The sequence below is a fragment of the Botrytis fragariae genome (genome assembly GCF_013461495.1).
Source record: "Botrytis fragariae strain BVB16 chromosome Unknown tig00000001, whole genome shotgun sequence".
In the NCBI taxonomy this organism is placed as follows: domain Eukaryota; kingdom Fungi; phylum Ascomycota; class Leotiomycetes; order Helotiales; family Sclerotiniaceae; genus Botrytis; species Botrytis fragariae.
In genome coordinates this window covers 693854-714872 of record NW_023500987.1, presented here as the reverse complement: position 1 = coordinate 714872, position 21019 = coordinate 693854, and the positions used below count along the sequence as shown (strand labels likewise).

At 42.3% G+C, this 21019-nt stretch overlaps 9 protein-coding genes across 9 annotated transcripts; 3 read left to right on the top strand and 6 right to left on the bottom strand.

Annotated features, from left to right (window-relative positions):
- Positions 1-626: 626 nt before the first annotated feature.
- Positions 627-1553, top strand: Bfra_000217 (uncharacterized protein; the record flags this gene model as incomplete). The annotated part of the gene is made up of 3 exons (XM_037330662.1): positions 627-907; positions 1005-1290; positions 1359-1553. The coding sequence occupies 3 exons, from the start codon at positions 627-629 to the stop codon at positions 1551-1553; spliced, it is 762 nt and encodes a 253-aa protein (XP_037196995.1).
- Positions 1554-1985: 432 nt separating this feature from the next.
- Positions 1986-2869, bottom strand: Bfra_000216 (putative ctr copper transporter family protein; the record flags this gene model as incomplete). Its single annotated transcript, XM_037330661.1, has 4 exons — positions 1986-2066; positions 2120-2559; positions 2651-2681; positions 2753-2869. The coding sequence occupies 4 exons, from the start codon at positions 2867-2869 to the stop codon at positions 1986-1988; spliced, it is 669 nt and encodes a 222-aa protein (XP_037196994.1).
- A 1132-nt stretch (positions 2870-4001) lies between these two features.
- Bfra_000215 (putative diacylglycerol kinase catalytic domain-containing protein) lies at positions 4002-5548 on the bottom strand (the record flags this gene model as incomplete). Its single annotated transcript, XM_037330660.1, has 2 exons — positions 4002-4818; positions 4875-5548. 2 exons carry the CDS (start codon positions 5546-5548, stop codon positions 4002-4004), a joined length of 1491 nt encoding a protein of 496 aa, XP_037196993.1.
- A 4634-nt stretch (positions 5549-10182) lies between these two features.
- Positions 10183-11863, top strand: Bfra_000214 (putative glycosyltransferase family 31 protein; the record flags this gene model as incomplete). The annotated part of the gene is made up of 2 exons (XM_037330659.1): positions 10183-11112; positions 11165-11863. The coding sequence occupies 2 exons, from the start codon at positions 10183-10185 to the stop codon at positions 11861-11863; spliced, it is 1629 nt and encodes a 542-aa protein (XP_037196992.1).
- A 1399-nt stretch (positions 11864-13262) lies between these two features.
- Bfra_000213 (uncharacterized protein) lies at positions 13263-13974 on the bottom strand (the record flags this gene model as incomplete). Its single annotated transcript, XM_037330658.1, has 2 exons — positions 13263-13786; positions 13833-13974. 2 exons carry the CDS (start codon positions 13972-13974, stop codon positions 13263-13265), a joined length of 666 nt encoding a protein of 221 aa, XP_037196991.1.
- Positions 13975-14730: 756 nt separating this feature from the next.
- On the bottom strand, positions 14731-15412 carry Bfra_000212 (uncharacterized protein; the record flags this gene model as incomplete). The annotated part of the gene is made up of 2 exons (XM_037330657.1): positions 14731-14957; positions 15022-15412. The coding sequence occupies 2 exons, from the start codon at positions 15410-15412 to the stop codon at positions 14731-14733; spliced, it is 618 nt and encodes a 205-aa protein (XP_037196990.1).
- Positions 15413-15730: 318 nt separating this feature from the next.
- On the top strand, positions 15731-17197 carry Bfra_000211 (uncharacterized protein; the record flags this gene model as incomplete). Its single annotated transcript, XM_037330656.1, has 5 exons — positions 15731-16024; positions 16604-16665; positions 16761-16831; positions 16890-17066; positions 17142-17197. The coding sequence occupies 5 exons, from the start codon at positions 15731-15733 to the stop codon at positions 17195-17197; spliced, it is 660 nt and encodes a 219-aa protein (XP_037196989.1).
- A 711-nt stretch (positions 17198-17908) lies between these two features.
- Positions 17909-19489, bottom strand: Bfra_000210 (uncharacterized protein; the record flags this gene model as incomplete). The annotated part of the gene is given in 3 exon segments (XM_037330655.1): positions 17909-19026; positions 19078-19459; positions 19478-19489. The coding sequence occupies 3 exon segments, from the start codon at positions 19487-19489 to the stop codon at positions 17909-17911; spliced, it is 1512 nt and encodes a 503-aa protein (XP_037196988.1).
- Positions 19490-19537: 48 nt separating this feature from the next.
- Positions 19538-20035, bottom strand: Bfra_000209 (uncharacterized protein; the record flags this gene model as incomplete). The annotated part of the gene is made up of 1 exon (XM_037330654.1): positions 19538-20035. One exon carries the CDS (start codon positions 20033-20035, stop codon positions 19538-19540), a length of 498 nt encoding a protein of 165 aa, XP_037196987.1.
- Positions 20036-21019: the final 984 nt, after the last annotated feature.

Sequence of the window (21019 nt, the reverse complement as noted above, 5' to 3'; positions counted from 1 at the left end):
GTGATTAGTTTGTAATGGACATTGACTATTGCTTGATCTCTCACTGCTTAAGGTCATTTCTTGTTGGGAAATGAGTATGGCCATTCTACTAGTGACTATGTTGGAAGTTGTGAAACAGATCTATGTCAAATAGCCCAAAGGAGAGGAAGTCTTAATGAATCTTAGGCCAAATTTTTGCTCTTAGTATAGTGATTTACCAAGTTTACCAACTACAAGATTCTAGAGACTACCCGGGACATTCTGTGTTTAGAAATCTAACTCGTTCTGAAGTCAGGGCAAGTAATGATAGGAGTAATCACCAGCATGAGTAAAATTCAGTGCGATTTCTTCCACCCTATCACATTATGTTTTTCTACCTTGTACTTACGAAAACGTAATATGATCAGTCATGGCTGATTATTTGTGACATCGCTTGGCAGGATCCTTGTGAGGTCTTTGTACCAGAAATGCACTCAAATATGCTCCATTCACATGCAACCGAGATTGCCTACTGAAAAAGCTGCGGTCAGTTGATATCCTATTATTGACATTAGCCGTTATGAATAAGATCATTGGCGAAGGAGTCTTATATTGAAGTGTTGAGCTGCATGCTCAGCATGATAGTTCTACTTCTCTTGAATCTCATCATGGATACTCATTATATACCGCTTCCAAAGCGAGGATTATCCTCCTGTGAAATAGACATACCTTGGCACAAATTAAAAGGTCGAGTTTCCCTCATGCTGATAGAAGTTCAACTCATTATAATCATCATCAGTTTATTTCTGGTCGGATATCCTGATGCTACCCGAAAAGCTCTGTGGGAAGAAGGTGGACAACATGGATTTAACTCGGACCCTAAAATGCGCATCTACTTTTATGCAAACTACTTGCAGCCGCCAGAAATCCCTTTTATCTGGTCTCGACGGTATGTTGTATTCTTTTCGATTCATTGACACGCCCTAATCGATACTTCCTATCTTCTTGATTGTAAAAGAGATATCTGACAAAATTATCGAGGTCAGATGTACTGAGTTCAATCTCGCAGCTGGAATATTCACTCTGTGTCTTTTCCTCACCAGACAGTTACTAGCACTGACAGCGTCCATGAGCACGCGGACAGAAGTCTATCTGCTCAGCTGCGTGCTTTTGTTTTGGATCATGAGCTGTATTGGCCAGAGATCACCCGACTACAGTGATCCTGATCATCCAAGTCGAGTGCCATGGTATCTGCACCACAGCTGCAGTATTGCAAGTAGACAAGCCCGAGCTGCGTGCTATGTTGCGCAAGCTTCATATGCTTTAACTGTGGTATTTATGTGAGGAAGTCTCTATCTACGTCAAGAAATTATGTTAAGGACCAATTGCTGATCTTTAAGGACAGATTATGGTACGCTTCGTGGATTCTAATACTGCTTCTATATGCAGTGCTTGATTACAGTATTATAACACGTCATTGGGCTTCTAAATTGTTTCCCAGCCACTCAGCCTCCCAATTTTGTGATGAAGCGGAAAGAGAACGTGGTTCTTCTGATAGCGAAAACCTATTGATGAGGGCCTGGAATGATCTTTGAGAAACGTTATATTTGGAGTGGTAGTTAGATAAAGATGTAGACTGATTTAAAAGATTTGGTGTATGAAATATCATTTATGTGATACAAGGTTATAGGTCGGTCATAGGGAACTAAGTTGTGGCTCAAAGTTGATAAAATGTGTTCAAATAATCTGCTGGCCAATTATAACCAGGTATTTTATAGATTCTCTGACTCCGCAGAAGATGAACTACTGAGAATGAAGTAAACATAGTACACGAGTAAGATATGATTATTGCTGGTATATGTCGACAGGTCATTAGGGATTTGCCTGAATAGACCTTCTTGGTGTGTCTGATTTCCAGATATTCATTGATTCTTTTATCATAGTTTCTATTGGTATTCCACTACGAACATTGAATCCCAGAATCTCATTCGTGTTTAACTCACAACACTTCTCGTTCCCCCACACCTCTATACAGTGCCACCGAATCCGATCAACTTTGGCCATTTCAGCATTTCAACAACTTGACTAACCACAGCAGAAGGTTGCCTCTTCATTATCATTAGATCTGTTCAATTGTCAGGACGTTTTTCAAACCCGTTACGCAGATGGCTAACCTCAAATTTATCGGCTCCCAACTGAACACAAAAGAACCTAGGAAAGCTCCAATTATGATACAGATGATGATGTACCCATTAAAATACATAGCCAGCAACATAACGAAGTAAGCCACTGCAAACTGCATCATATGAAAGAGTGCTCTGATAATCTGTTGCACGAGATGCGGTCGAAAGCTTTGCGTGATTTTTTGTGGAGTAACAATAGTTTGAGTTGACTGAGGACCGGATGCGGCTATCTTGGGATTGATGTCTACGTTAGACTGGATGTGCTGGTGTTGACTCCGTGCTTGACGGACGATAAAGCGATCGTATTCCCTTGACGCTCGACGAAGGAACTCTAGTGACATGACGAGTAGTATCACGCCAATGCAAGAGCCAGCGAACATCCCGTTCGAGGTAATATGCCATGTACTCGAGATGAAACCTACAGAATTATCAATATGCTGCAACAGATAATAGTTTATAGTTTTGTCATCCGTCCACAGGTATAAAAGGTAGGAGAGAGCTTGACGTACACGAGTCAATGGTATACCAGTTCCAAAGCATCTAGATGTAGGTTGTCAGCTATAATTCGTATTATACTGAGAAGAATAGAAAGTAATTGATGGTTCTCTTACAGAAACTTGACATCCGCCTCCCATATCCATGGCCGCAGCGGTGCTTGCTGCAGCCATCGTTCCGGTTGCAGTCGCCGTCGCACCTCCCATATCCATGCTTGATGTTCCCATGTCCATGTTTACTTAATCAGCGTGTCAGTTTGCTTTTCCGCTGTACAATTTTGTTGTATGTAAACACTTTAGGCTTGGTGAAAGAAAAGAAGAAGATCAGACAGCCACCAGTGTTTGAAAGAAAAGCGAGGTTATCAAAATTCTCGCCGCGAGGACATCTATTTCAACCAAGGCAGAATCTTATCGGCAGTTCTGCACCTGGCCAATCGGCTGCCGATTATACTTTGGATGGATCAGATCGGTGCGCTGATTTGAGCAAGATTTGATCGACTGTCGTGTTCTAAACGCCTGTATCAATGGTTCAGATTAGTGCGCTAGTTTGAGCAAGATTTGATTGATTATCGTGTTCTGAACGCCGGTGTCAATAAGACAGCCTTTGGAATACAAGTCCAAGGTCTGAATATAATTGCAGTTTTCGCCAATAAACCGAGCAAGATTCTTGTGACTCTGCCATTGTGGGTCAGGAAAACCTTGTCAGCAACTCCTTCTGTAAAAAATATTCTGAATTTATTCGTTGAGCAAGGGAGGGTCTATGATTTCTCAATGCCTGTGTAGTGTATAACGATGCTCTCAATGCATGCCTAACATGCTTTTGATGAGCACAACTACATGTATTAAGAGGTAATGATAAAGATAGATTTGCATAGAGCGACAAACGAAGAGTGACTTGTGGGTACTTACTTATGAATTATATCGAGACTCCACCCGAAGAAGAAATCAGCCACATCTTTTCTCAAAAATACTTGCCTTAATGTATTTTCAATTGACTGTACAGTCAACTACTACCCTGACCCGAAATATTGAGGTCAAAAACTGAGGATTGACCAGGGATATGTGGATGATGAATTATTACAGGCTTTTGGGTTTCGACTTTCCGGAAACTGAAGTAATTGCGGACATAGAGATATATGACAAGAGATGAAAGAGATGACATACGAAATGTGAGATGTAAGATAGTAAGATGCTATACTCAAAACTCCAGGCTAACTGTTTCAATCTAAAGTCTGCCACTCAGCCATTGTGACGTCTAATCACAACACGTAACACCCGCAGAAATAACCGCCCTTAATCGTCTAATCCGCTAAGCGATCTATTTTCACTAGCAACATGATAATCTAATTTGAACTCCTCGTTGATCTCACAAATCAACCACAACATCCACTGTCCCTTCGCCTTTTAGCCTTTCAACTTCCATCCAGCCTCCCTCTTCAACACCCACAATCAAACCGTCTACACAACATCGTCTCCATTTGAAACCATCTCCGGATTCCTCAAAATTTATCCTTAGCTTCTCGATACTTTCGTATCCAACCTCACCTTTCTGGCCATCTTCATCCCATTGCATACCAATATGATCTCCATCTTTGTATGCCTCTTCCATAACCTTCATTGTTTGCTTACCAGTTGCAGCTCCAAAGTGTATGACTCGTAATTGGCCATCCAAGGGTTTACTTTCAGGAGATATTGTAAAAGTTCGCTCAAGGTTGGACACAAGTACTGAGAGAACATATCCGTGCTCTTTTCTTTGTATGGCTTCTTCCGTACCATCAGATCTGGTCAATGTGACAGAAGCTTTATAAGCGTGTGGTAGAGCTCCATCTTTTGGAAACAATAAATCACCAGCTACCAGGTGAAACCTCTGGTCTCCATGTTTTCTATACTCGACTGTGTCGCTGTCGGCAACTAGAGTTGCATGGAGGCCATAACTGGCGACAACTGCACCGTAGACAATGTTGTTTGTGAGTGGTGTCTCTGTTTGACCTTCGTTCGTAATGGTTCGTGCGCCAGAAGAGAATTTCACACTGAATATTGGAAGCGGTAAAGGGGTACCATGAAGTAATGTCCGTAGACCCTGTATATATATTGACGGAATCGGAGAAGGTCGATGCAAAGAATGGAAGAGAGCATTTCCTGTTCCAAGAGGAAGTTGAGATAATGTCGGTTTTACATACGACCTGTGCATAAGATGTTAGTAGTGAATAGCACAGATAGGCTGTGCGGAGAAGCCCACCTTGATTTTTCTCCACTCTCAAGCAATCCATTTATTGTATCCACCATCCCACCATCACCGCTTAACATTAATATCGATTGCTTTTTACCCTTATTCGCGCCCTCCAGCAATGTTGAGCTTGCAAAGTCCTTTACGGAATCTGCATTATCTGTTCTGATCAAGGTGTAGCTTCCTTCCGGCAATCCGATAGAGCCGAGAACTTGGTGCAATACAGCGTCGTAAAAGTCTGGCGCCAATCCTGTCCCAGACAACGTTGAGATCAAAACGTATATTTGCGTTTCTGCGGAGCGAAGATATGTCGGCAAACTCCTAATCAGATAACTTTCGAGACATTCTTGGGGAAGGTTGGTGGCAGATGTTGTCTTCAACTCAAATGGAAGTTTTTGAGTTCCTCCTTCTGTTGGAAGCAGACTGAAGATTGTATAGCCCAGAGTACCGTTAGGTCCCTCATTCTCCGTAACGCAGATCACATCTTCTCCTTTGATTTTTCCACCAGATATGCCGCCATCAATTCCTACAGCTCCTGACCATGTGAGGTCACCATCCCGATAAGAGAAATGTACAGGGTCATCGGCGAGATAAGCATAGGTAGTAGCACTGCTGTCAGTAACTTCGGTATCATTGTCGGAACTATATGCAGCGTCAGAGCTAGAGGAAGGTATAGAGTTTGCCATCTCGACAAGACGTTGAAATGAACCTGAAGGTTGTTATGGGATGAGATGCCATGATGATAATGTGAGCAATCGCGATTAATTTTTGAACATGGGGGTGTCTCTGTCGTGATAGCAGATGAGGTGCTCGGCTTATTATTTTTAGGTGGGGTTGAACCACCAATAAGGTGCTAAGGTAAGCCGCCCTACATTGTCCTATCAGATTCTCACCTCTCTCTCTCTCTCTCTCTCTCTCTCTCTACCCCGTGCATCGTGGTCCATTACACCAAAATGAATTAGCAAGGCTTTCTGATATCCATTTCAGAATTGGCAGAAAGTGAAGGGGTAAATATCGCTAGATGATCGTTTTCACCAATTTGCCGATCATTTCCAATCTTGCACGGCGTACGATGACCTCTCTTGCAATTCCGGCCAGTGTGTTGTCGATCTTGAACGGTTCATGCAACACCGCCATTTACGCTTATCTGCTATAAGATGTCGAGATCGACTTGCAGCTATATCATGACCTCCTGGCGGACAGGATGGAGATGTGTCAACTAGTTGGGGCATATCGTGTTGCTCACCAAGTCAATAAGTCTATTCCGGTTCAGCAGCATCTCAAGTGAGGATAAATGGGTAAAGATATAACATCAAGGTCGAGGACCTTTCTAATCTTTCGAATCCTCCTCCTTGTTATCTACAGGTTCTTGATGATGGTGTGGATCAGAATTTGTATTGATCGGGATTGAGCTTAGTGTGGTTAGTGTATCCTCACAAAAGAGCGATAGACCTGCTCCTCGTGGTCAGCATTGAGAAATGTCTCAATCTTTGTCGTGGCTTAGGAAGCTCTCCTTATTCTCTCGAACGGGCTCGGCACGGTGCTCTTGTCAGGGAAGCCATGAGCCCCTTTTGAGATGAATGTGTGATTTTTTTGACTTGGAATAGACAGTCTTCGACTTGCAAAGTTCGGTCGATAAATCAAATGCGAAGACTCACAAATAAAAGGCACATATTGACGGGTAACAGATCTGGAAAAAAAAATCAAACTGCGAAAGTTCTTATTAACTTCAAGCTGGTCTTGATCTCATTCCCAGATCAAGAAATACTTTTCAGCTTTTGAAATTTTCTTCTTCTTTCTCAAACCTGTCCACCCCATTTAGCATGCGAGAATGAAGCAGCCAACTCCTAATCTTGCTCCCAAATAGGAGACGCGATCAATACTCTTTGCGAAACCAATTAATACACCCCCAAGACCCTCTCGGGACACAAATCTTCTAATATAGTAGCCCCGGCATCAATTACTTTTGTGGCGTTGATCGAAAGCGCGTAATCGTGAACAATAATTTTGAAGCTGTTACTGTATATAGTTTTCTCGAGACTGGGAAATGAGGCTGCCCCAAACGATTGGCTGAATATAATAAGCGCCGTTCCTATGGGGAGCTGTTTGAGGGGCACAGTTTTTTGAATCGAGAGAATAGGCTACCAGGGAAAAAATAATGTTGTTAGATGGGTAATAATAACGATGGGTGATATCAAGCTCACCATTTGAATCCCAAGACCGCGACCAGCCCCATGAAGGATCTGGCATCCAACCCACTTGCAAATAGGAGTGCTAGGTGAGAAAGCACCAAAAAGGCCACAACCAACCGATAATAAGATTGAAGCGAAAAGAGCCACTGGTATGGTGTCACAAATGGTAGGATATTGGAGAGTGCTAACCATTGAAGCAATATCGTTAAGTAATAGGTACGCATGTCGAGAAATGAGTCAAATTGGCCATAGCATCCACAGGATTGCATAAAGATTGCCCCGTACTTATCTGGAGCAGAAAGAGTGACCAATTTGGCTGAGAGGAGTGTATGTAATGCACCAAGACGTTCAACCACGCATTGTATCTTGAGAAGCTGTCAACGAGAGCACTTGCGCGTCAGCTCACAGCTATGATTTTGGTAAGATTACCGGTCAGGCAGATTGATTATAGATTGTGTATTGGAGTAGAAAAACTTCTAACCTGCTAACGTTGAAGAGAGAAGCAGAAATTGCGAAGCACGAGTTCAAAGCAAGTCATTATCGGATTGACAACCTCATTAGAGAAGTTTAGAGTCTGAACTTCAGACCGAATAGTCTATCGGCTTAATCCAAGACGAGGACAAGTTATTAGATGGAACCTATCATCGGCCAAGGTGATATATGGAGCCATCTCTGATTACCTCTGGCGAAAACGAGAGTGATAGTCGGTAAACATGCAAGTTAGCGCAACTTTATTTGGGACATGTGACTGTTCACATGTTATAAGCAAATCAAATCGCATCGCCTTTAACCTCCTATGGGGAAGAGTTGCGTCGGTGACAGTAATGATACAACACAGATTTTAATGAATTCATCTTGAGGCTATCATTTTACCTGTGGTGGAGGTTATACGAGCTTCTCATGGGTTATGCTTAGTCATCAGAGTCTGTACTTCCACTGGTGTCCGTACATTCAAATTCACGATATAATAAAGTTTGAACAGGTCTCGGAATTGGCCCGAGAAAGAAGTGTTTATATTTTGAGTTTTTGACATAATCTAATAATAATCCCTTTTAGTGGCGTCATTTCGAAGCATCGCACTTTAACAGAGGAATTTCATGACTAAAGCTCGAAATACGTTAATTAACTCTTGTCGATTAAACGCATTCAACGTGTTTCCCCATAATCAATCCAAGACAGCTCGTTTCACTAATGCAGTTTCCCACCTTGATGTACTGTTTATATTGGACCTTTCGGCCCTTTCAGTTTGACCTTTCTTCTCCAGGTATTCTTCTCGTGAATCCATCCTTATTGGGATATATCTGGGGAAGAGAAGGGGAATGTCTTTCGAATTTCAACATCACAGACTGCTCCAAGTGGGGGCGACACCTTTATGTCTACTTTAATAAACATTGTCGTTCCTACATCGACTATAAAGGAACAATATATTTACGTTATCGTACCTACCTATGCGACTTACTAACACACAGATCTATCAAAAATCGATGGGTTACCAGATGTTAGTATTTACCGCGCTGCAACTTCTACTCGTGGGATTTCGTGCATTTCCTCTCCCGTGTTTATTCCTACAGTCCTTCCCTAGAATTGGGTCTGAGGTTATTTTGATTCGGGATCTTGAAATCCCATATCCTAGGCAACGGCAGCGGAAGTCCTGATCGGCGCCAGTGATAAGCAGTTTATCAAAACGTTTCGAGAAGATCGTCAGTATATCTGAAGAGCTCTTATCATAGGCACTTACTCAGCCCCCCGGCTCTCATCCATCGAAAACGTGATTTGTTCACTTGCTGAGATTGTCGACAACCTCGATATTAAGCGCTCCACAGCCGATCAGGAACTTGCAACTTCTTGAAACATGGGTTTTGACGTGTTGGTGAGGGTCACCCAGGAAGACCACGACTCACGAGGAACCAATTTCTGATTCTAATTGTGTTTTCTTCCTCTAGTTGGGCTGTTGGTACCAGTTTGACAGCAGTCAACTATTATTGTCCTCGACAATTCATGGGATTCAAGAAGCTTCACGGAATGCTTGGTTAATTTAAGCATTTCAAACCATGTTACACTCCTACGCTATCTATTCAGGGCTCAGGCAATAGCAGGCATATTCCCAACTACCGCCTTGGCACTTGCGTGTCCCTATTTTTTCTACAACCAAAAATGTCGTGGGTCTCTGGAAACATCTTTATGGGACCTAAAATAGCAGTAACTTGTATCAAGCTAGCCTTTAAATAAAACTGACATGACAGTTTCGTCGTCTTAAGGCAGCCTCAATCGATAGTCTGATAAAAAAAATCATGCCATCAGTGATTTTATCTCATCTCCTACTTTCATCCCGCTAATCATGAACTGCTACCCTAGACACTGTCTTGTGGATCCCATCACTCAAATTACCTACAGATAGATCATAGAACTTGTTAAACAAATTACCTCGATAGCCAGTCATTGGTTGGTATGCAACAACATGTTCATTCGTAGAACCTTGAAACCAGGTATACAACTTCATTATATTTACTGGCTGGTACTCTCTCTGTACATGGGGATGCTCATCTTCGGATGCTTACTAGGTAGATCTACTGTTTCTATCCGCTACATTGACCAATCCTTCAGAACTCAGAGATATACGGCTCCACCAACAGCGACCCCCTTTAGATGAATGAGTATAGTAATAAATGATTAACTTGAAGCATCTCGAATTTTCCAACCATGAATTTTCTTTGCTCTAATTTGATTATTCCCCCATGGTTTAATTTACTATCTTGCACCAGTGCCACCAACGGACCAGGGACTATCAAACGCTTCGTCATCCTGTCCGAATTCATTCTCCATCGTCTCCACCTTTCTCCTATTCATTCAGCTATTTTCTCTCCCCATTTCCCACCTAGACCTTCGTCCGACCTGTTCCATCAATCTAGAATTCATTCTTTATTGTTCCCTCTCTTTTCATTTCCTTAACACCCTCATTTTTAATCTTCCCTTCTTGCTCTGCAGTTGCATTGCACTGAATTATATACGACACGAGCGAGTATTTGTTGATTGGGTGTCATTACGATAAGAATCACTAGCATCTACAGGAAGTGACTACCGAAAACCAGGCGATAATCGCCATCAGAGCCCGAAGACAGCCCCCAAAAATGCCTCGGATGCCTGTGCACCGTTTCCTCGCTGTTGCGACGGTAGCATTTTTCCTCATTTTATCTTACTACCACGAGAACGTTTCCCAGTCTATCGTACCTGCATTTAGGGAAACGCCAAAAGAAAATGCAGCACCACCAGAAAAGTCACAAGCAACTGCAAAACAAGTCGCTCAAACTCATGAAACACAGCAACCTCAAATTGCACCAGTGGAATTAAACATTACTGATGTTGACGACGCTGCGTTTTTACGAGATGTATTGGCGAAGAGCAATGTTGAGATGGAGATCAACTACGTGATGAGAACTATACGATATGTTACAGATGCGAAGGAAAGACCGATGTTGACGAATACCAGCCAAGAATTGTTTCCTCATGGGTGGAAGAAGATTAAGCTCTCAGATGTTGAGAGGCTACCAGCGGATACTTTAGAGCCTTTGGAAATTCACGTCATGAAAACTCCACGACCAGACGAAATTGACGCTTCCGAGTTATTGTTTGGAGTTTCAACCACCTACAAGAGATTCAGTGACGAAGTCGATGGGCCAGTCAAGGAATGGGTACGATGGCTTACAGATGGAAATGGCACATCGAACGGAGCTGGACTCGTCTTGCAGCTGCACGATACCACCGAAGAGCAATTGGCAGCCGCACAAAAATTGCTAACTGGTGTTGGAATTGATGCAACGGTCATCCACTCAGATCCTTCACTCGATATGCCGGGTAGATATGTTGATTTGGTACCAATTCTTTACAGCCATCCATCAAGATCAAGCAGAAAATACTTGTCGTTGATTGATGACGATACTTTCTTCCCCTCGCTTGGCGCATTAATGAAGGAGTTGCACAGCTATGATCCTAACGAGGAGTATTATATCGGTACTCTCACCGAGCGGGTGGATTTTATTATGCATGATCGTGTTCCCATGGTAAGAACTTAGAATCCTTCCTGTCAATTGCCAACTAACGAACGAATTGTAGGCTTACGGTGGAGCTGGTGTTTTCATTACTGCCCCTCTTGCACACACTTTGATTGGACTCCCCTGTCTCGACGTGGATCCTTCCACAGGCGAATATACCGAATCTGGGTTCCAGGGCGATCGACTCCTCTACCACTGTATCAAGAACCATACTTCAATTACTCTGAACTACCTCCCCAGACTCAATCAACTCGATCAATGGGGTGACCCATCCGGTTTCTACGAAGCTGGTCATCAACCCCTCTCTTTACATCATTACAAATCCTGGCATCATGCTACTCCCGAGATATCTCACATTGTTGCAGATGCCTGTGGTGAAGCATGCGTTTTCCAAAGATTCGGTTTCGACGGAAAGGGATCGTCAAAATGGGTTCTCACTAACGGATACTCTCTCGCCGAATACCCCACTGGTATTCATTGGGATATGTCGAAGATGGAAGGAACATTTGATCTCGGCGACTCAGATATGTGGGCTTCTGGAAAGGAAGATGTGCGGTTAGCTTTTGCTTATGGCGCTCTTCGTGAGGGATTGAGCTTTACGGGCAAGAAGCGAGCGTGGGAGGCGCTTGGAGGAAGGAAAAGAGCGGACGGTGTGGTGGATATGGTTTATGTCAAGAGGAGGGGTGACCATAGGTGGGTTGGTGAACATGAGAATGAAGAAGATAGGGAAAACGTCGTGGTTTTGAGGTTCATGCCATAGGCTTTACCTTTCCTTCTAATCTAAGAGAGGGGCTACTTGCTGTCTTCTCTATTTCGAATCTTTCTGGATATAGATTTGCTGGATTTGAGGGATGTATATATTCGTGTGTCAGCAGACAGTTACATAGGGTTCTGTTACATATGGGCGTTTTTGGATAAAAGCGATACGGATCATCTGCGCATTGAATGCCAGTAGATCCCGGCGGGCGTTTGGGATAGATTTTTTAACTAGAAGATGAGGACGGCGAAGGATGTCTGATTGGATTGGATATATGTGTATATGGCTGGAGATCTACGGTGGATATTTATGGATGAGATGAAATTTCGAATTATACAGATATATATAGATAGACTGATGAAGCGTATAACAAAAATACCCTTACGCATGATGCAATCTTTTTTGACTTTGGAGCTATGGGCATTAGTGTGCTTGGTGATTTTGTCTGTGGGTTTGCAATTTCTTATACTTTTTTCTTTGGTGGTGATTGGAATTCTTTTTTCTATCTTTTCATTGTTTGGATAGTTTTGAGGCGAGGTACTCGCTCAACAGTGATGGGGTTGCATAAACTTTTGCGTATAGTGATGATTGATTCCTATTATGGAATCCTAGTTTTTCAAGTAAATTATCTCTTTCCATAGAGTCTTTTCCCCGCGTAGCAAATTCATGAACTTTGAGAATAGGCATTGGTTTTGTTGAATATACCAATGGACTGTGTGCGGTAAGGTAAGATGGAGAGGGTGCAAGTCTCGATTGATTGCATTTGTAACAAATCCGAAGCCCCGAAAAAATTCTTGGTACACATCATGTTCCTTTGGTCCATCCGGGTCCGCGGTACTATGGAGAAGAGTCAGTTCTGAAGTTCAGTTAAGGAGAGAAGGGAGGTATTGGGGTTTTAATACATGGAGTATCTGTAGAGAATATGTGGAAAGGAAATTAGTTGAAGTCAGTAGCCAGATTTTTAGCCCAGAGGTTTTGGTGATTACACGACAGTGAATTGCACTCCATACACAAAGGTGTATATCCACTACCTACTTAAACATCGATTTCCCCGGCGATTAAGCTGATGAGCACCAGAATGAAAGATTGCTTCCAGTCAATCTGTAGACGCTTGTAAATGACGGTGGGGGCTTTCAATATGTAAAAAGCACAAAGGGCTGAAGTGTAAAAGACCCTGGCCAAAGTCATCAAAGCGAAGCAAAGGTTCTTGATTTGATATACAATAGGCTTACCCGCCCGTGTATGTGTATTGTTTGTTGAGAAGCACTGAATGAATCGCGAAAGAATTCTAAGAACAAGGATGATCATTGAAGTCAACTATCAAGGCTATTATTAACTAACTACCTACTTTCGCTTAATTGTCATAACTCGCGCTACTTCGTGAATCGAACCCCCAAACAAACTAGCTATCGAGCGGCTCATCATTCACAAACGCTCTAATCGCTCTGAACGATCTACGAAGTGTATCTAGCAACTTTTCCTTCTTCTCCAACTCCAACACCAGTGCGTGATTTTCTTCTTGCAGTTCCTGAATTCTGGCGATTCCAGCAGTGAGTTTTCGTTGTAGACTCTTGCCATTTTCGACCGCGGAGCTTAAGTTATGATTTGCTTCGTCCAGATCTCTTTCAAGATCTTGCCTCGCAGCAGTCAGAGCATCGGTTTCGGTCTTTTGTTTGCTGCTTTCTAATAGAAGCCGCTCTTTATCGTCTATCACTTCTTGTGTTTTTTCTTTCAACTTCCGAATTTCAGCTGCTTGATCTTTGACCTTGGCTTCTAAGGAAGAGATCTTCTCTTTGGAAGTTTCCACCTTTTTTTTCAACGATTCAACAATCTCGTCGGTTTCTTCGTTAGCGACACGACGTCTCCGCATTGCTTCGTCAATATCGTCTATCGTTTCCTCCTTTTCTGTATCGCGTCCCTGAGATACTTTTTCGTCTTAGCGTAATAACATAGTGAAATCCGTAATACGTACGATTGGGACACTTTCTACTCCGAGCCGGTGAGCCATAGTCTAGCTCTAAAACATCCGGTTGATGTAGTAAGTATTGACGATCGAGATTGTTACTGGATTTCCGTTTGAGATGACGACGTCTCTCCGAGTTTGCAGAAGACATACTTCGTAGTCGTGAAATCGAAGGTTAGAGATATCTAGAGGCCTGAAGTTGTAAATTAAGGCTGGTATTGGGGTATGTCTTCCACTCAATTAAAAATGCAAAAGATAATAATTTGATTTCCTGTTTCTTGCATGTTAGGAAGAGAGAACTCGAAATAAAAAATATCCATCTGTATCAGTTAGTGGCAAGCCGCAGCAATTTGGAAGTGGAAAGAGCGATGTCCACTAGTGGGTGCATGAATTGACGGGACACTTCTCAACTTTCAAAATCTTTGACAAATTCATTCTTTGATTGTTTGATGTTAGAATTCACATTTGCATTGTTCCATCTCTAATGAATGATTGTAACGATTCATAAGATATGCGAATTGATATATCAAGAGATATTCACAAGTCAATTTTTGGTAGTGTCTCGTCAGTCTATGCACCCAATGGGAAGAGCAAGCACGTAAGCCCTGGGCAACATAGCCATGGAAGTAGTCGCGCATCACTAAAGACCATTATCAAAGGAACAACTTCATTTTCAACAGACCAAAAACCCATCATTGTCATGCATTAGCAGTTTGAACAGCCATGCATCATATCATCTCATAATTCGGAATTCCCCCGCTCAACAGCCTCAGCATCGGCATTGTCTAATCTTCAAGCTCCTTCAGCCTTTTAAGTTGCATCTGCGTCGTTGATTGTAGCTCCAAATTCCTTTGAACAAGCTTTGCATTCTTATCTTTCTGCCGACTCAATCTATCAAACTCTCCTCTCAATCTCGCAATCTCATCATCACGTACTCTGATATCTTTTTTGAGATACATTGTTTCCCAGTAAACGCTGCTGCCAATTCTTTCGATTCCGTCTCGGCAACCCGCAGCTTGGCGCGGAGCTCTGCTGTCGAATCCCGGTAAGCGACAGCATTTTGCTTGACAGATGCCAGAAATCTTTCGCATTCGATTATCGTACCAAATAGTGTGATGAGTGGTGTAGTTTCGTCTGGATGAACTAATTAGCTTTGTCCCGGGGATGATGAAGTGAAGTACTGCTTTCTAGAACATACCGTCTTCCGAAATGTCTGACAATTTGTCGTGTTTCTTTGTCAAGTCTATAAAGTGGTCCGTGATGGACTCGATTTCATTGTTGAGAGAAGACGAAGGTAGATTTGGCTGCGTGGGAATATCGTTCTTGGCCGATTTAAAGATCCCTGGGCTGGTCGGGATTGAAGCTGGGTTGCATATAGTTGAATGATACGCTTGGATCTCTTTGCAAGCTTCACTGTTATTGATAGCAAACAGAATTGTTGGGGCGTAGATGTTATCACCTATCAGAACAAGCATTGCTGTTGGCTTGATCCATTCCGCGTAACATACAAGCGCCTGCTTCTCATCTGACTTGGTGCTTTCGTCCACCTCTTCTTCTTGAGTATCACGACTGGAGACTGTGTATAACATAGCTGTTATCGAACTCCTGGCACGCAAAAAGACGGGAACCCATCGATATTAAATGGAAATATGTTGAATCTCATCTCAAGCTGTTAGCAATCCTCCGTGGTTCTAACATCTCGTGTAGAATTCTTCGCCGAATTTAAAACCGAAGTCCTCAATCTCTTCGAAAGAGAAACTGGTAAACCTGAGGACCAATCGTGAGTGCACACAGATGCCAGGAATCACTTATCCTAAATAACTATATTGAAAATTCTTCAAGGCAATAAAAGAGCAAGAACCGACGCCCCAGTGCAAGAAGATGTTAAAGACGATGTTGACAACGCAATGGCATTCAGAAGAGAGGCTTTGGCCAAATCTTTAAAGACTAAGAGACTCGAAGCACGACTTGAACAGATGAGCTCGGAGTCCAGTGCAGCCATGTCAAGATTCCAGCAACTATGCGATGATAATGCAGTTCTGGAGAAAGAAAACGAAGATCAAGCCGAGACAATTGAGAACTATCGACTCCATTTATCAAACATCAGAAAAGACATGGAGAAGTCGATCTCTAGGGCGGAAGAGAAACGTAAAAAAAATATTCTCGTTTTCGAATGCCGAGAAGGACTTATTGGTAGCGTGGTATGAGGATAAAGTACGATCTCTCTCAGTGGATAAGGCTTCATCTATAACAAGAGCTAGAAAACTTCACCAGCGACTAGCAGAAGGATGGGACAACAGGGCAGAAATAAGGGACCTCGCAGAAGTTAATGTGAAGAAACTTGTTGGGAAATAGGACTTTTGCTCCCATACCGTCTTTACTCCTCGTCGGCTTGTTTTTCTATTTTATGAACACTAATTTACTATTTTTGTCTATTAGCTGAATTGTTTTGATGCCAAAATAAGCTTTGGATTTGATACTTATGTGACCTACATACATTCATCCCATGTTTGCCCAAAGTGTGTATGACAAATATTCAAAAGAAATTAGAAATGCTTGTGATCAACTTGAAATTTTTCTTTCGCAGAATTTTTCCAATCTTTCCCAATATCAAAAGAAACTCCATTTGCTCCTAGAAACTATGGAAGTGCCTACAAATACGGGGTGAGACGTTCATTATCTTTTGTGATACCAACCCCTCGCTGTGATCGCTCATGATCCGCCTATTCTTTTATTTCCCAATTCGTCTTATTATTTTCTTCCACACCAAATATTCACAGATCATCATGGGGAAGAAGAAGCTTTCCAAAAGGGCTATCTCGGATCTAGTGAGTGACTGCCAGTAAGAGAATGGAATTTTTTCCTCCAGAGAAGATACAACTGAGGTATATTGCTGAGAAAATTTCGATAGACTTGCGCATGCTAATTGATATCTAGGATTTCACAATCATTACCGATGCAGAAATCAAAGATGCCGTCTGAAATTTTACTCTCCAGTCTACCGGTGAGTATTCATGAGCCTGGCCCACTCAATTGAATCGGAGTTCTGACTGACGGACCATGAAGATGGGAATCCAGTATTAGGAGTAAATAGCTCATGTCATCAAGCTTGTCAAACTATACCACTTCAAAATATCACCTATGAGAACAACAATGCAGCTGGTTCACAAGAGAAGAACCCTGCAGCGATTGCACCTGGCACTACTTGTAAAGAGCAGCCGACTAATAGTTCGAATTCTAGTCGTGAGTATCTTCTCCGTACTTTCTCCAATAATTGCTTTCAAACTATGCATCCATTGATCACATTAACATTCACAGAAACCGAGGACAAAGAGACCCTCAAATATCCCAAATCCTGGGAGAATTGGAAATAAGAACTCCTCGACGCCCTCACTGTTCGAGATCCAATCCCAGATGGAGAATTCCATCAAAGATATCCATCATATGGTCATGAAGATAATTGACGAGGGGGCATTTGCTCTTAATACTGATAGCGAGTCCACTGCGGGACCTACCTACTATTGAACAAATTGAGAAACATTTTAATCTGGATCAGACGAGAGTTCTGTATTAAGATTACAAGGAGGAAAGTGAGAAGAGTACTAATAAGATTCGCAAGAGAAATGAAGAAATGATCTAGAAGACTCGGTGAATAGAGGACTGAGAGAATTAAGGAGACGATGAATTTTGAGAAGATGGGACGAATGCTAGCGTTGGTTGATACTACCGGAAGAGGCTCCGGTGACGATGTTCAAAAAAATCTGAGTACAGGAAAGATTTTAGCTATTATTTCATTCAATATCATTCAGTGGAATGTCCATTCCTGTTTCGTGAAATTCAATAAAACTTCTTTTGTTGTTTAATGCGTGTGCTGTGAACATGTGATTTGATACAGCCTTGAGAGTTATGAGGCTTGGGCTTCTGGGGTAATAGTTACACGCAGCTGAAAATGTAATCCAAATAACTTTCCCATTATTCCTCTAATGATATCTTATGCGCTGAAAAGGTGCGTCGATCATGGCCAATTAATTCAAAACAATCTAGCAACAAGTGCTTTAGCATCCCATCTCTGATATATGCATGACTCAATGTTTGGCTGCGCTGATATCATTCAATCCATCAATTCTCTCCATGTATGCTGCTCTGGTTTGATCTACTTTTTTTGGAGCTGCGGTCTGACTGGCACTTTGCGTCATCTGTTCTTGCATAACAATTCTTGCCCTTTTAGCTTTTCTTTGCTGACCGGGTCTAATACCAGGTTCAAATTTCCGGAATTTGAGTTCTGGATGGTCCTGAATTTCACCCTTCTCGAGTTCAGAGTCTAGGCTGTATTTTGGTGAGCGCTGAGGTCCTGTTGAAGTAATCTGGAAATGCTGTGGCAAATCTCTCCTTCTCGGTTCCGAGGAACTGTCCGCATATTCTACGGATCTTTCTGTAGCAGTTTTAGAGTGGCAGCTCACGAGAGCGGTCTTGAATTCTTCGCAAGCTTCATCCGATGGCTCAAGAATACTGCGGTTTCTTTTGAATCCACTTGTCTTGTTGTTCGTTTGCTGTAATTTTGCAAGGAAGCTCTGCAAATTAGACTGCAGATTAAATTGCAAAAAGTTGGTTTGAAGAGCACCCAAGTAGACTTCTTGTGCCTTGCTCAATTTAATCCGGGGTGCCTGGTGATTTCCCTTGAGTACTTTCATTGTTGCATTTTCTGCATCTTCAATTTGTGCCAGAAAATCGTGCTGGACATGGGCGAGAACTTTTTCAATGTCCTCATCTTGTCTTTTTTGGAGAGTTCGGCAACGTTTCATAAGCCATTTTATCATCTTACTGTCTATTAAATTGGCTCTGAGTTCTTCCCTTACTAAGTCAGGGGATTGGGATCGGTCGTCGCGCAATTTGAATGTCTTTTCAATCTTCTTGCCATCGTTGGATTTCACAATAACACTATTGCGAGCGGTTGTCAAAGGCTTCTCTGTCGGTTTCCTTGGATTTTGTTCTACGTCAGGATGAATAATACATGGAATGCATCGTCGGCAAATCAAGCTACTAGGGTTGGGGGTCGGACTCGTCGCGCTGAGTGATGTCAAACAACTCATGTGATTTGCACCCGAACATTCTACACAGAACACTAGTGCCTCGGATATTCTGCTCACGGCATCGTTTTTGTACAGCCTATGACATACTTGGCAGCATCCCTTAGAAGGTGTCCCTGAAGTTGTCAGCATATATAATTTTTGCATACTTCGTCATGGAAACATACTGAATGCCCTCAAGCAAGAGCATTTAGTCTCAAAGATATACTTCTGAATAATCCTAAAAGATTCGCGAACAGACTGACGGAATTCCAGCGAAGAAGTTTTTGTGAGCACCCGAATTGCAATGAAGGTTCTGGGAATTTCGCACTGTCGACAAGCGATGTAGATACAGCAAGCAACAAGAACTGCTTGCAGTTCATTCATTGTTTCATCCAAATGAAGACAACTGAAGTCTGTAGTAGCCTGGGAGAGCATCTTCCAAAGATATTTTGCTCTGTTAACAACATTTTCTGGGAGGTTCCCAGCCTGACAATCTTTCTCAATCTTTTCACAGCCCTTGATATCGCTGAATCGATATGTATTCTGGGTATTATCAAGTTCCGTGTTCTAAAGAGAATGAGAGACTGTACCTACCATTGGGCGGGTTGTAACATACAATACTTTCTACGTTGCTAAAATCAGGCCTCATATTTGGGGGGTAGGAGGCGGGAGCATAGTGTGATCATCTTGCGCATCGAAAGGCTTCGATTCATCCAAAGGGATTTCGTTGGTTTCCACCTTTGGACCATCATAATTTCTCGGAGTAGGTGCGTGCCATTGATCAAGGTAATCAGGACGAATAGGAGATAAAGATTTCCCTCTATTTTCGTCGTGGTGGACATCCGAAGACTTTGATTCCTTGGGCAGATTTTCTGCACGGCCCATGTATTTGTCTGTATGAGTCCCTGGAGTTGGCACAGTACTATACCAAATGTCCTGAGCATCAGCGCCGTACGATGCGTTAAATGTATCCTCGATGTTCTCCAGTTCACAGCCAGCATGGCTGAATTCATCAAACGAACTTTCCATGCATTGAGTGTAATCGAACTGCGGGGGTGTGAGCGCATGGAGAGTCCGTTGACTGGAATCTTCAGGACTAGATGATGTTTTGGTCATGGGCACATCTATCATACGAACAGCCATTGTTCTCCTGTGCTGGAAATGAGAAGGACTTGGTTCTTTTACCGGGAACTCTGCGCCACAAATACCTTTGTTTTGAGCCAAATTAGACCTGAAATATCTTCTTGAAGCTCCTTTGCAAACCCTGGAATAGGTGTATTTGATCTTTTTTGATTTCATCTAGAGTGCGGTTCTGCGCCCAAAATTCTAATCTAAAAATAATAATGACAATGATTGAAGAAAGATGTTGTTGAGCTAAGACAGATATCTGCAATGTGTACGTGGATTCAATCGATTCCAAGTCACAATTCGTCGTAGATAGTGTATGATTGAAAGTGCCTGCCTTGAATGAATCATTGTTACCATGGACAATCACGCTACGCCCCTTCCTCATGAACCTCACAAAAAACCCACCGTAAGGAGGGCACTAGGACAGGTTGGTACTTGTCCGAAAGAGGAATTCAACAGTGTCTTGCTTGAAAAGCTGTATTTAAGGTATGACTTTGCATAGTATGGCTGTTAACTAATCTTTGATTAAAATCATATAATGAATTCATACCCATCAACTCACCTATTCCTATATCAATGTCCGGTTCAAAAACATATGATCTGACTTTCAACTATATCATCTGGCATTTCAAATGAATTAGTCTCAAGACTGCCAGACAATAAAACAATCATCCGGCCCATAGAATACATACATATGTTGTTATCGTCCATTCAGATTACATCTAGCCACTTCGAACCGGACTTCTAAACTCGATTTGGGGCCATTGGAGATGATATCTCTCATAGCTCGTAGTGCCTTTATTACAGTCAAGATAACAATTGAAAGAAACATAATGCATACTATTAGAGGCCTAGTAGTGCAGACTGCAGAGTTTCTAATTGATGAACCTAAGAAGCACATAGCATATGATAAAAAGTTGACTGAGAGTCTGCAAGAAACGAGAGAGGCTATTCATGACCCCACAAGTTCAATTTGGGGCAAATTATTTCCATGCATAA